The 15,074-nt window shown below is 49.0% G+C and overlaps 1 protein-coding gene across 1 annotated transcript in view; it reads right to left on the bottom strand.

Annotated features, from left to right (window-relative positions):
* LOC142724073 (transient receptor potential cation channel subfamily M member 2-like) overlaps positions 1 to 15,074 on the bottom strand; it is a 113,403-nt gene that overhangs the window by 97,867 nt on the left and 462 nt on the right. The window contains exons 2-12 of the mRNA XM_075848952.1: positions 11,569 to 11,651; positions 11,183 to 11,345; positions 10,794 to 10,974; positions 9,872 to 10,032; positions 8,890 to 9,070; positions 7,383 to 7,444; positions 5,932 to 6,132; positions 2,982 to 3,084; positions 2,410 to 2,531; positions 1,535 to 1,867; positions 1,154 to 1,282 (exon numbers count right to left, since the gene is read on the bottom strand). Of these exons, the coding sequence (XP_075705067.1) occupies positions 1,154 to 1,282; positions 1,535 to 1,867; positions 2,410 to 2,531; positions 2,982 to 3,084; positions 5,932 to 6,132; positions 7,383 to 7,444; positions 8,890 to 9,070; positions 9,872 to 10,032; positions 10,794 to 10,974; positions 11,183 to 11,345; positions 11,569 to 11,651 (1,719 nt within the window). The remainder of the gene's footprint in view (positions 1 to 1,153; positions 1,283 to 1,534; positions 1,868 to 2,409; positions 2,532 to 2,981; positions 3,085 to 5,931; positions 6,133 to 7,382; positions 7,445 to 8,889; positions 9,071 to 9,871; positions 10,033 to 10,793; positions 10,975 to 11,182; positions 11,346 to 11,568; positions 11,652 to 15,074) is intronic.

The raw sequence follows: 15,074 nt of genomic DNA, 5'->3' as shown, positions 1-15,074 counted from the left end.
ATAACTGCTCAAGCTGCCGCAATAGCTTATCCCCTGCAGCTCTTTCCCCCTACATTTAACTCTTACTTTCCCTATACAACAACCTCTCCTAGGCCACACACTAACCCCCTCCTATCCTAACCCTATACTACAGTCCATCAGCAGCTAAGTTAACTCTTTCACTGCTTTACAGATGCAACTACAAGCTACCCTTTGCCCTTTCTCTACAGCCCCTTATTGTATTAACCCATTAGTAACAGGAACAGTTTGGGTCAGGTGGGGGTGGGACATAGAAGATAGCGTGAGTGCCTTGTATTGTATATGTATGTTTAGGTACATGGGTGGGTATTAGGATAATATGGTAATATATTGTACTAGTTCTGTGCCACGTGTAGTGTTCGTATACTTTAGATATTATATGTATTGCGGTACACAGATACTATACCATCTACTGTATATATATATTGTGCATTTGGTGTTTAATAACGGAGTGGGATTTGTGTTGGTAATAAACATTATCTTTGCTATACACTTGTGTCATGAATCACCGCACGCACACACACTTAGGCCGGATTCACACCAGCATGTGTGTTTTGCGCGCGCAAAAGGTCCATAACAGCTCCGTGTGGCAGCAGCGTATGATGTGTGATTTTTGCGCGGCCGCCATCATTATGACACTCTGCTTGTATGTTTGTAGCAGGTGGTGCTTTTCTGTTTTCATTCATAGACTTGACTACTGTAGCGCGAAACACGTGCGGCACACGGAAGTGCCTCCATGTGCCATGCACGGTTTTCACGCACCCATTGACTTCAATGGGTGCGTGATGCGCGAAAAACGGCCAAATATAGGACATGTCGTGAGTTTTACGCAGCGGACACCTGCGGACACACGGACACACGCTGCGTGAAAATCACCGACAGTCTGACCAGCCCCATAGACTAACATAGGTCCGTGCGAGGCGCGTGAAAATCACACGCGTGGCACCGACGTATTATATGTTCGTCTGAATAAACCCTTAGTAGCAAAGCAAATAGATCGCGTCATACAAGGAAAAAGGTAGGGGGTGTACGCATAACCCTAGTGACCCCAATATAAAGGAGGTAGTACTAGTGGGAGACTCTAGCCAGTGAACCCCCCTTTTACAGTGGGCATATTAGACGTAGGAAAAATTACCAGACTCCAGAAAATATCCGCGAGTTCTGCCCGATTTTGGACAATGCTCCATATAAGAAGATCGCGCACAGGGTTCTCCAGATGCTGAATGATAATGGAGTCCGTCCCCCCAGATGTTTCCTCATTCACCTGAAAATGTAATAAAAAACATATTCATGTCCCTCCAGGGACCAGCAGTACTATACAATAATGGGGTGCAATGAACTGGAGGACCCAGAGATCCAGGGCCCAACAGTATCCAGCATGCAGGACAAGAGATACCTAGTGTGTAGTGGCAGATAACAGAGAGCACACGAGCTGACAACACTGAGGGTGCCGGGGACTGCCGCGGGCGTTGTCCTAGATATATATACCTCACTCGTCCCGGCTTGTGATATTCACCTTCATGTTAAGCGGTTTGTGGCCGGGGTTTCGGGGAGGCTTTTCTTCAGGATACAGAGGTTCAGAGAGATCTCCCAGAAGCTCCTGCAGGACGCGGGACACGCGGTGAAGGTCTACGGCGGCCTCCACTCTCTTTCTTGATCCTTCTCCTGTGATCTTTCTCTCCAGTTTGCTGTGAATTAGACTGGAAGGGTCCGTGTTTCTGTACAAGTTTGTGAGAGTTTCCCAAGTGAGGAATTCTGATAAAGTCACTCCACGTTCCAGGAAAAGGCGGACAAACAAAGGCTTATCCTCAACTAAGGACATCGTCAGGCAAGGGTACAGGTCAGAGGGCTGAAACATAGAAAACAGGTCCGGCGGTTACACCCAGACGCCTCAGGTGGCGGGACCAGAGCCCAGGCCACATGAAGATCCTGAGCTTCCAGTGTTACAATAATGGCACCTGTCCTGAGGAGCTCCACATCTAGTTACTGACCCCCTGAAAGTTATAAGTCCCTGAATGTTAATCTATGAACAAAACCCTAAATCAGGGGCAACAAGAACAGGAAGGAAAAATGAGACATCAAAAAGTAACAGCGGGTAAGAGGTGCGGGGAAATGATGGGGGTGATGGTGGAGAAGCCAGAACAACAGGAGGGACCACTGCAGACCTCCGCTCCACCATGACCTCAGCTCCACCATGACCTCCGTTCCACCATGACCTCCGCTCCACCATGACCTCCGCTCCACCATGACCTCCGCTCCACCATGACCTCAGCTCCACCATGACCTCAGCTCCACCATGACCTCCGTTCCACCATGACCTCCGCTCCACCATGACCTCCGCTCCACCATGACCTCCGCTCCACCATGACCTCCGCCCCACCATGTCCTCACCTTCCACGTCCAGTCCTCAGTAAAGATCTGTGTCTCAGCAATATCTGGCCGGTTCCAGGACACCGCGAGCTTCAGCTGATGGTCCCAGTTTTCTTCTCCGTAACGATCATTACTGTGGGACGCTGAAAGACATCGGCTCTCGTGAGCTTCTTGGCCACCATTCTGTGGTCACTGATATAACTCATCATAGGACTATGAACAATGACAGAGCTGCTACTAGAGAATACAAACATATGACCCGTGACCCCCATCATGCCCCGTACCCCACCCCTCGGGCCAGAGACGTCTCACATTTACCCCAGATGATACATTTACCTCTTCATTGTGATCACTGGAGTCGTGGAGAAGAACTTCCTGGGGAGGCTCTTGGAGAACTCAATGCCTCTTTCGACCCCCTGTAATACTGTATATCAGAGGTCCACAACCTTTTGGACCTTGTGAATTACATTTGACTCCATGTGAGACATAATAAATGTATAATAACTCCTATCATGAGCCACACAACTGGGGGATACGAGCCACGGACACGAGCCACTGCTTGGGGACCACTGCTGTATATGAATGACACTAACCCTTTAGTAATGCTTGCAGAATAGCTACGTCCATTTTTTGATCGCCTACTTTCTCTTCACTCAGGATGGTGAGCAGTGACCCCATCCGTACAATGTCCTGAATCTGTAGAGGAGAAATCAGGAAAAATTAACAGCTTCCTCCAACGTAGAAAGTGATCTTAGAAACAGAGAAGATGTCGGCAGGAGGGGAGCACATGGTCCATCCCCAATATTATCTCCCCCTTATAGACATAGGATTATCCTGAGCCGGTTCACATTCACTTAATGCTGATTCTCCCACCACATCTGAAAAGCGGGTGAACATTTTTGGGTCCTTCACTCAATGGACGAGGACATTATTGTATATGTTGTGTTATAACATGTTGTTCTGTGTCCCAGACTGACTGTGCACCAATCAGCGTCATACACTTCTCTCCATTCATGTCCATCTGTATTCACAGCACAGCGTGATCTCACGAGATCTCGCTGTGCTGTCACATACATCCACATTAACTTTACTGAAGTGTCTTGTGAGTGACTAGACATCACCTCCAGCCAGGATGCCATGTCTATTCACACTCCCGACACTTTGGTAAAGTTTCTTGGGGACTTACTCTCTCAGCACAGTGTGATCTCGTGAGGATCACGCTGTGCTGTCATTCACAGAAACTTCACCGAAGTGTCGGGAGTGTGAATAGAAATGGCGTCCTGGATGGAGCAGATGTCTATTCACTCTCAAGACACTTCAGTAAAGTTAATGTGGGAGTAAGTGACAGCACAACGTGATCTCGTGAGATCACACTGTGTTACAAGTACTGCTAAAAATGAATAGACAGAAGTGTATGACGCTGATTGGTCACTGATTGGTCAGTGTCATACACTCCTACAGCACTGATCACATTATGTAGGAGACAGGGCACTTATAATCTGATGACAGCCTCTTTATTACTAGGACCACTGTTGTCTACATTACAGCGCTGATCACATTATGTAGGCGATAGGACACTTATAATCTGGTGATAGTCTCTTTAATACTAGGACCACTGTTATCTACATTACAGCGCAGATCACATTATGTAGGAGACAGGAAACGTATAAACTGGCGACAGAGCCTCTTTATTACTAGGACCACTGTTATCTACATTACAGTGCTGATCACATTATGTAGGAGACAGGGCACTTATAATCTAGTGACAGAGCCTCTTTATTACTAGGACCACTGTTATCTACATTACAGCACTGATCACATTATCTAGGAGACAGGACACTTATAATCTGGTGACAGCCTCTTTATTACTAGGACCACTGTTATCTACATTACAGCGCTGATCAGATTATGTAGGAGACAGGACACTTATAATCTGGTGACAGCCTCTTTATACTAGGACCACTGTTATCTACATTACAGCGCTGATCACATTATGTAGGAGACAGGACACTTATAATCTGGTGACAGCCTCTTTATTACTAGGACCACTGTTATCTACATTACAGCGCTGATCACATTATGTAGGAGACAGGACACTTATAATCTGGTGACAGCCTCTTTATTGCTAGGACCACTGTTATCTACATTACAGCACTGATCACATTATGTAGGACATAGGGCACTTATAATGTGGTGACAGCCTCTTTATTACTAGGACCACTGTTCTCTACATTACAGCGCTGATCACATTATGTAGGAGATAGGACACTTATAATCTGGTGACAGCCTCTTTATTACTAGGACCACTGTTATCTACATTACAGCGCTGATCGCATTATGTAGGTGATAGGACACTTATAATCTGGTGACAGCCTCTTTAAGGCTGAATCCCTAATAATCCAGAATTTAGTGCATGAAAACACTGCTGAGAACTGATCGAATGATCCAAGTAAGTTTTTCCCTTTTCCTTATCCCGGTCCCTTTTCCCTATTATTTGCTATTTGCCTACAGTGCTGCACATCAGGGTAGAATAAAAGTTATTAAAATCCAGATCCAATCTTTAACCCTTTCAATGTACAATCTGCTGCCCGGTAAATTTGACCTGCGTCAGGTTGGAGTTGGTCTGAGTGTAGAGAACATTTACTTCTGTATTTCTGCTGCTGTTCCAGCTGAAAAGTGAGCGGTCCTGGAGAGGCGATACCCATTGTTAACAAGGACTGGGACTATGTTGACCACTCCATGGTTTGGGACCCTACTCTTGTTGTGCACACATTCGGGCGGCATGCACAGAGGCAACAGTGGGTGGTTAGGAGTTAATTCTGTGAAAGTTAATGGCCTAGCCGTCACGAGGACCCACGGAAGCATTGGGCAGATCTAGACAAATTGACTGGAGCAACCCCACGAGGAGCCCCTGGGTGGGGTCGGTTGCGGCAGGGGTATCCTCCCAGAGACCTACAGCTGCACTGAATGACAGCCCAAAGCTGGCAACTATATTGGGTGCAATTTAACCCTGCGTGGACTTGTGGAGTAATACCCAGTCCCCGGCCCCAATAAGTACAATTAGAAGGGAACGTTAAAGCAGATGTCTCATATTCACGCTTCCCTGTCTTAAGAAACAAACACTGATTTCAGCACGCGGTCACTTAATAGTTAATGTACCGTTGTCTCTGAGTATTTAGTCGTTTTACTTGTGACGGATATATTTATATATTCACATTGCCCTCAGACAGGATAAATATAAGACCGATCCTCTTCATGACCTTCCCCCGTTTTTGTAGCTTTCCTTAGACCCGTTTTATTTCATCTTTGTCTATTTGGTAGGTGAGGTCTCCAGGACTGAACCTGGTATTCTAGATGTGGTGTCACTAGAGATCTGCACAGCAGGGCCACAATATTAGGAGGGCCATCTTCAGCGGAGAGTTGAGGTAAAGTCTCCGTCACACTGATGTGGGAAACAAATGGGCCCGGACCCCAGATTCTCTGAGCGTGTCCCTCTGCCGGCGGCTTCACGTGTTCCTTGGCTGACCCTGCTTTGTAACTCACCTTCTTTGTCCACATGATGATCTGCGCTTCTGTGAAACTGTCATAAGTGTCCTGGAAGAGGTTCCTCAACTTGTCCTTGATGAGAGAGATGGTAATCCTTGAAGAATTAAGATGTGCCACTTGTGCAATGATGTCAGCGACGCGCCCAGACCCCTCCACGATGACGCATGGCGTGTTATTACACATGGAGCTGTAGATCGTCTGGAAAAGGGTGAAAGTATTGACATGATATGTGGTGGGGACCAATCATGGGAATAACACTGGACAATCAGAGCTGGAGCCGGATTATTATCTCAGACCTTTCAGTCTCAATATCATGATGGAGCGATAAAGGTCTAAGTGAGGATTTCCAAGATCCCATCACTGACTAATAAATCCAAACTCTTCTAGTATTACAAATGGAGGTTTCCAGGAACCTGAACACCCTGCATAAGATATCAGTCACACATATGGATGGAAATGTTCCTGGAGATATGAGATATAAAGTAGTGACCCTGGGGGCCCCACCTGTCATGGCGGTCACCACTCCCCGGACTGAACTCCCTGATAACAATGAGCAATACATCGTATTCATCTACAGTCCACTTCTCTCTAGGCTGAAATGGCTGATAACAAAGAACAAAAGATTTCCAAATAAGTGGATAAGTCAAAGCATATCTACACCTACGCCCTTCTATGAATCCTCTAAGAATGAATGGCCAATGATGTAGCAAATGAGACTGGTAGAGAAGGTGGCCACACATGTAATAATGAAGTTCTCATCTCCCGATAGACTGGTGAGATCTTAATCAGACCACAACCCTCCACTTGGAACTGAGAAGTTGAAGAATCTGGAGCTTTTGCGGCACACAAGTGACCAATGTCTTCATAACAGGTGACATCTTACAAGACGTCCATTATTTCTATATGTGGTTGTCCTCATCTCCAGACCCCGGCCTTTGTCTGCAGTGGGAGGAGAAGACAGCAGACAATGCTTTATTAGGACAGATTACAGACAATGACCCCGTGTATGCCATCGATCCATGCGAGTAGATGGCATTGCTGACCCTTATGATCTCGCACATCAGTGATCTCCAGAATGAAAGGCTTTATAGAGAGATCAGACCCTGCACTGATCAGAGAGAAAACCCAACACAACCTTCTCCATTCCACACTGACCTGGATGGACCTTCTCGGAGAACATTGTGTCAGATCTTCAGCACCAGGAATGTCTCTCGCCAGTGCAGGTCATTCTGGAGATCAGACTCCACCAAGTCACCTGTGTCCAGGACCTATCAGAACTAAGGGACTGGTCCGAGCTTCTCAAGCACAATGGAAAAGCCGGACATACAAATGTGGACATCTTTATACGTATATGAAGTGCTGAACAAAGACCAAGGGCCAGGAGATATTGGGAAACAGACAACCAATGACAAGAGAGGACAGACTAGTCGGGGGTATCAGATACTCACATCCAGGGTTCCTGGGCCTCCTTCCAGTACCACACAGACAATCGGGATCTTTAATGCCATCCCTAAAAGATAGAAAGATCTTATGGTGGAAGAATGGTAAGAGGAGCCAAACATTCCTACAGGTCTACAGGGCCGGTCGTAGGGTCCGGTGTAATGTGTGTAGGACGGGGCGGCCGTGGCATGGACATCTTCTGGGAGAATTTCACAGTAGGTTTTGTCCCTATTGTGGCCTTCAATTTTTATTTATGAAACACTTGAAAGATAACGGGGCAGATTCACTAACTTGTCCTTAAATCAGAGAGCGTCAAATTAGACAAAAAGCACCAAATTTATCGCAGTGGCTCACGCTGGATGATAGATTTGGCGCATCTTTAGCCACATTCTGTATTTATACCACCTCTTGGTTTACTGACTTTAGTGCATAATATTTGCACCTCACTTAATACTTTTCAAAAATGTCTAGAAAAAAGGGCGTGAATAATGCACCAAGGTGCGCCAAAATTGTGGCGCACCAAACCGACATGAAGTGGTATAAGTAAGGAGAATTGAGGGGTTAAAAACCAGGAACTATAAAAAGCGCTACTGTCATCAGGAATGAATCAAAGGATGGTGATATACAAAGATAACGGCTTCATTTGCGGCTTCGCGTTTCGACGCTGTTCCAGGAACTTCATCAGGCCGTTATGAATATTGCGGTAACATTACTGGTTAAGCTGAGCTGCAGCCGGACTTCACCGTTATCCCCTCACTACACCAGGGTTGTGCCTGAAGTTGCCCTACTTTTTTAGGTCAGGATATTCCCCGCCACCTCTTTGCATCACATTGGTGACCTGCACCGTGGGGCGGCGCGTTTCTTTTATCGTTCCCCTTTAAGACGTGGTGTAAAGAAGAGAAAAGTGTCTAATATGTCCAGATGCCAAATTCATCATACAGCGTGCGCCACTTACATTTGGCAAATCTTCTGACCGCCAAGTCTAAGTTTACACTGTGTAAATGTTCGACAGTTTAGTAAATCAGCCCCAATGTAAAAAAAAACCTGCAACAAAAACACACAATACTACATGTGAACGTGGCCGTGGGATCCTATCTGTAAGTCCTATATTCTGTATCCTGGTCATGATGTCCCCGGGTCAGAGTTGTCAGAGTTGTCAGACTGGCTGCTCCCTTATCACTACTAAGATGCTTCAATGTGTCCAGAAGAAGAACAGCTCTAGGACGTGACGGACTGGTCCAGGTGATGTTCCTTGGAAGAGGTCTACACAAGACTTCCATCGAGGCTCAGGATTGCCACATAATGGAAACGAGTGAGCTTTGTTATCTGAGCACCGTGTGCAGGACGCGTCGGCCTCAGGGGTCACTTCTAGAGCAGGATTGTGGGATGTGTAAGCGTTTACCTCTATGGTAGAGACTAGTTATAGGGACTGGGATGGGTAATGATTGATATTGTGTCCCCGCTTCCTATATCTACAGTTTTGGAGGTCTACATCCCCGCTCAGACCCCTCTCACCTCCTTTGTGCATTGTTTGTTGGGAGATGTATTTCTCTAGTCGACTTCTCAGAGGGATTTCCACTCCGTACTTTCCATGTGTTCCATCATCCACCAGAATAAAGTGAGTGTGGTTGTTATCCAGACAGCACAATGCTCCCTGGGATCCTTCTTCCATTGGGTACAGTGCTGGAGCGCCGCCCTGTAGGGGGAACAAGAGTGTAAAAGTTTATCCAAAATGTTCCTGAATCTCTCACTGGGCATCTGATGTCCCTTATGTGATGGAAGAATCTCCATATTCACCACTGTGACCAATAAATCCAAACCTTCAGCTCTGCCCCAGTCCCTCAGACATGATCCCTCAAGACTTGGATGGATCACCACCCAGTAAATACCTAAGTTACCTCAGTCAATGCATCGTCCCCTGCCCAGCATTGTACATGGACTCTCCAAATGTAACTGCTCTCCTGGTCCAGACCCTGCACTTCTCTACTCTGCCCGTCCTGTCTTTGAACTGTTACATATTCGGGGAAACGCTATAATTAAAGGAAACAAACTAGATAAGAAAATCCAAGGTGTCCGGGAGCTGCTTCTCCTGCCTGCCTGACCAACAGACCCTGGACGTGTCACCACGTACTCCGCAAGGTCTATACAGGACAATATTCCAGCTGCACAAGTCTCACATGTCATTAGGATTCTTCTTCACTTGCTGCAATAGCCCCTGGTGTATTATTAAAGGTGGCAACGAGCAAGTGACCCTAATGATTAGAGGGCAGGTCAATGCCGTCCAAGTGCCTCTAGTTGTTCGTGATCGTCAGGCAGATCAGTGACATCCAGGTGCCCCTTAAACCCAACTGCTCATGATTAGAGGGAAGACCCCTGATCCCAAAAATACAGTACAGTAAATAGGAGCCTGTTGGGGCTGATCGCTTCATCTGCACATCAACCACTAAAAATGGGAATCCTGCTTTATATAGGGCTCTAGGGGTATTTGGGGTCTCACCGCTTCACTCAGCAGGTATTCTCTCTTGTGGACAATGCCCCAGGTGGCAATGCCAATGACGACAATCTCTGAGCCTTGCTGGTCTCCACTGAAATCTCGAATTGCCTCTCCCACATGCTTCATGACCCCAGCATGAGAACCTCCGGTGATGATCCAGGCACCTGAACGGGGAAACACATACAAACGTCTGCCAAGGAACATGGGGACAACCTGTGAGGGGCTCTAACTCTGGCTCCTGCTTCCCATGCCATGAAAGTAAAGCCAATGCCACCCCACCCGCTAAGTCAAATAACAAAACATTGACATGGCAGATGTGGAAGTGTCAAACACCAAGTAATAATAAGAGCAGTCACCCGTCTAGAGGATGAGCATCTCACAATGAGACAGAGGGAGATGTGAAAGGTGGAAAGTCACAACCCTGGGAATCCGGAGCCCTCATTGTAGACCACCACTGGTCCCAGCAGTAGCACAAATATCACACTAGTTGAGTAGATGATTTAATCTCAAGGGCATATATATACCATAGAAGTCCACCATAGGGAGGCTATAGGGCCTTGGATAGAGGGTCCCGCCCATGTCGATGTCATCTCCGTTGCTACTTGGTGGTGGGAACCTGCGCAGCGCTCCCCTTTCTGGATGAACTGTATTGTTTGCATACAAGGGGTGAGGATTTGGCACACTGGTCATGGACAGGTTGCAGGGAGGCTCTTTTGTCCTGGGCGGCAAAACCCAGCATTATTTTAGGGGTTTATTTTGATCTTTGCTATGGGGTCCCCTATTTTCTATGTACCCCTCTATTTATTTCTATATTCAGTTTCCTTCACTTGTGTCACTTATCTAGACGGTCTTGCTGCATCCACGGCTCCATGGCCAGAACTTGATGACCAGAGCGCAGCCCTACGGATAAGAGCCCCCACCTCACCTGTGCTCTGCGCTGCTTTCACGAGTCCACGGCTAAATTGGTTCTTCAGTCTTGGGCTTATGTTGAAGTTTTTCGCTCCTCCGGTCACGCATATCAGTAGGCTGGGCATGTTCAGTCCCCATTGTTGTGTCATCAGGTCAAACAAAACACTGGGGTTCGTGTCACATGAGGCGCGTACATACTGTAAGGGGTAAGGAATGTGTTTTACATATGAACTGCAGAAAAGTAGCAAGAAATGTGTTATAGCTCATTTATACTAAGCAGAGGGACAAAAGAAAAACGAAAACCAGCCATGGTACAGTCACAGATACCAAACCCTAAATGAACCACCATCCGCATGTCCATAAGGAATAGGTGTCCTATGAAGATCTACTCAGTCAGGCTTTCACCTTGGCCCAGGTTCTGTTGGTTCCTGTGAAGGTCATGTCCCCGTGGGCATTGCTAGGTTCTTCTCTGACATGTTTCTGAGGGTCCCATGAGATTCCTGGTGACACATTCATTATCGAATCCTGAGAGTGGAGATCTTTGGTGTGACCACAGCCGCAGATGTGTCTGAGAGAAAATAATGGTCAATAATGAAAAAAAAGTCTATTCCTCGTTACCTTTAGACTTTCCTACATGTTGGAAATATATCTCAATGTAAGAAACTAGGCGACTGCCAAAAGTGATGGTACAGTATGGTCTATGAAAAGGAAGAAGAGTCCATGTAGGTAGATATGAAGAAGAACTTTCAGAGAATGAAGGTTCCACTATCAGAAATGTGCTCATTACTCACTCCTCCCCCGATGATCTGGGAATGAAGGCCACACATTTTTTTTTCTTAATATTCTTGGACACCCATGAGTTGAGGACATCAACCTGCAAGTGAAAAGGAACATCGTCAATGAAGCAGAGCACAAGAACTGGCAATGAGGAGGAAGCCCGTCAGTCCAAGAGTGGCCGATGTTACCAGATGAGATGCGTCAGATTGGAAAAAACAACCCAATCACAATCAGAATCTGAGAACTCATCAAAAATATCACAAAAATGTGAATAGCAGGATGAGAAGATGGGACCTGAAAGCAAAACCTTGTTCTCAAGGAAGGCCGGACCATAACAGAACCCAGGACATGGCTCAGTAAAACACCAGAAGCCCCCGGAGTATTGTCCTGAGACAAATACAGCAGGGTTGTATTGTATGTGTATTGACCCTGGTATTGGCAGGCGGTATGTGAGGCATGGCAACTAGAAAACTATGATATCATATATGTAGTGTCCCACTGTGAACAGTCAGGGGTAAGGAGCAGGTCAGTTATAAAGGATTGCTCTTAACTAATAGAAGCTGTGGTGACCGGGTGAAGTGGTGGCACATGTCATCCGAGGCGGGCAATGAGGTTCTGCACAGGAGTGAGGATCTTCAGGGAGGTCATTGATGTCCATAGTGTCCTACACATGGTAGAATGGCAGCCAGAGCGTGCTCCCCATGGTGGCAGTCTGGCCGGTGGATGTCTGGCCGATGGATGTCTGGACGGTGAATGTCAGGACGATGGATGTCTGGCCGGTGGTTGTCTGGCCGGTGGTTGTCTGGCCGGTGGTTGTCTGGCCGGTGGATGTCTGGCCGGTGGATGTCTGGTCGGTGGATGTCTGGCCGGTGGTTGTCTGGCCGGTGGTTGTCTGGCCGGTGGTTGTCTGGCCGGTGGATGTCTAGCCGGTGGATGTCTGGCCGGTGGTTGTCTGGTCGGTGGATGTCTGGCCGGTGGCTGCCAGGCCGGTGGTTGTCTGGCCGGTGGTTCTCTGGCCGGTGGTTGTCTGGCCGGTGGATGTCTGGCCGGTGGATCTCTGGCCGGTGGTTGTCTGGCCAGTGGTTGTCTGGCCGGTGGTTCTCTGGCCGGTGGATGTCTGGCCGGTGGATCTCTGGCCGGTGGTTGTCTGGCCGGTGGTTCTCTGGCCGGTGGTTCTCTGGCCGGTGGTTGTCTGGCCGGTGGTTCTCTGGCCGGTGGTTGTCTGGCCGGTGGATGTCAGGCCGGTGGATGTCAGGCCGGTGGATGTCTGGCCGGTGGTTGTCTGGCCGGTGGTTGTCTGGCCGGTTGTTGTCTGGCCAGTGGATGTCTGGCCGGTGGTTGTCTGGCCGGTGGATGTCTGGCTGGTGGATGTCTGGCCGGTAGATGTCTGGCTGGTAGCTGCCAGGCTGGTCGATGTCTGGCCGGTGGATGTCTGGCCGGTGGATGTCTGGCTGGTGGTCGTCTGGCCGGTGAATGTATGGCCGGTGGATGTATGGCCGGTGATTGTCTGGTGGGTGATTGTCTGGCCGGTGGATGTATGGCTGGTGGATGTCTGGCCGGTAGATGTCTGGCTGGTAGCTGCCAGGCCGGTCGATGTCTGGCCGGTGGATGTCTGGCCGGTGGATGTCTGGCTGGTGGTCGTCTGGCCGGTGAATGTATGGCCGGTGGATGTATGGCTGGTGATTGTCTGATCGGTGATTGTCTGGCCGGTGGATGTATGGCCGGTGGTTGTCTGGCCGGTGGATGTCAGGCCGGTGGATGTCAGGCCGGTGGATGTCTGGCCGGTGGTTGTCTGGCCGGTGGTTGTCTGGCCGGTTGTTGTCTGGCCAGTGGATGTCTGGCCGGTGGTTGTCTGGCCGGTGGATGTCTGGCTGGTGGATGTCTGGCCGGTAGATGTCTGGCTGGTAGCTGCCAGGCCGGTCGATGTCTGGCCGGTGGATGTCTGGCCGGTGGATGTCTGGCTGGTGGTCGTCTGGCCGGTGAATGTATGGCCGGTGGATGTATGGCCGGTGATTGTCTGGCCGGTGATTGTCTGGCCGGTGGATGTATGGCCGGTGGTTGTCTGGCCGGTGGATGTCTGGCTGGTGGATGTCTGGCCGGTAGATGTCTGGCTGGTAGCTGCCAGGCCGGTCGATGTCTGGCCGGTGGATGTCTGGCCGGTGGATGTCTGGCTGGTGGTCGTCTGGCCGGTGAATGTATGGCCGGTGTATGTATGGCCGGTGATTGTCTGGCCGGTGGTTCTCTGGCCGGTGGTTGTCTGGCCGGTGGTTCTCTGGCCGGTGGTTGTCTGGCCGGTGGTTCTCTGGCCGGTGGTTGTCTGGCCGGTGGATGTCAGGCCGGTGGATGTCAGGCCGGTGGATGTCTGGCCGGTGGTTGTCTGGCCGGTGGTTGTCTGGCCGGTTGTTGTCTGGCCAGTGCATGTCTGGCCGGTGGTTGTCTGGCCGGTGGATGTCTGGCCGGTGGATGTCTGGCCGGTAGATGTCTGGCTGGTAGCTGCCAGGCCGGTCGATGTCTGGCCGGTGGATGTCTGGCCGGTGGATGTCTGGCTGGTGGTCGTCTGGCCGGTGAATGTATGGCCGGTGGATGTATGGCCGGTGATTGTCTGGTCGGTGATTGTCTGGCCGGTGGATGTATGGCCGGTGGTTGTCTGGCCGGTCGATGTCTGGCTGGTGGATGTCTGGCCGGTAGATGTCTGGCTGGTAGCTGCCAGGCCGGTCGATGTCTGGCCGGTGGATGTCTGGCCGGTGGATATCTGGCTGGTGGTCGTCTGGCCGGTGAATGTATGGCCGGTGGATGTATGGCCGGTGATTGTCTGGTCGGTGATTGTCTGGCCGGTGGATGTATGGCCGGTGGTTGTCTGGCCGGTGGTTGTCTGGCCGGTGGATGTCTGGCCGGTGGATGTCTGGCCGGTGATTGTCTGGTCGGTGATTGTCTGGCCGGTGGATGTCTGGCCCGTGGTTGTCTGGCCGGTGGTTGTCTGGCCGGTGGTTGGGATCTTGTGGTATCTGTGGCTCTCAGTGGATATAACATTTAGTGGATATTCCCCCTGCCGGGCTTAGACCTATTGTTTGATTCTTACTATGGTTTAGGTTTGTGCTTTATTGCATTACATGTCACATCTCCTGTGGTCTATATATCTCTTCTCTTGTGTTGGGGCCCAAGTTGGGATTCCCCACATAGTCTGGCTTCCTCAGCTCGGGGTTTACATGCACTTTAGGGTGAATCTTATTGTGGATCACGGTTGGTTCTTTTTCATAAAATGTTTTTAATTTGTGTCCTTTTTTGTATCAGATAATTGTTGTATTTGCTGTGAATTCTTCCATGTACTTTTTCTGGTGGCCTCAGTGGATATTCGTCTGGTGCGTTACCTGATTTATATGGTTCTGCTCTAGTTATGGGGTTTATATGAGGCTCCGGCCATTTGACACCTATGACATTACACTCTGTGTTTAGTTTGGGTATTTTTCTTGGAAGTGAAGACCCATCCGATGTCCAGAAGTCTCGTTATCATTTGAGGTCT

The sequence above is a fragment of the Rhinoderma darwinii genome, unplaced genomic scaffold, assembly GCF_050947455.1.
Source record: "Rhinoderma darwinii isolate aRhiDar2 unplaced genomic scaffold, aRhiDar2.hap1 Scaffold_569, whole genome shotgun sequence".
NCBI classification, from domain to species: domain Eukaryota; kingdom Metazoa; phylum Chordata; class Amphibia; order Anura; family Rhinodermatidae; genus Rhinoderma; species Rhinoderma darwinii.
Note: the sequence above shows the minus strand (reverse complement) of the source record. Positions and strands in the feature narration are given on the sequence as shown.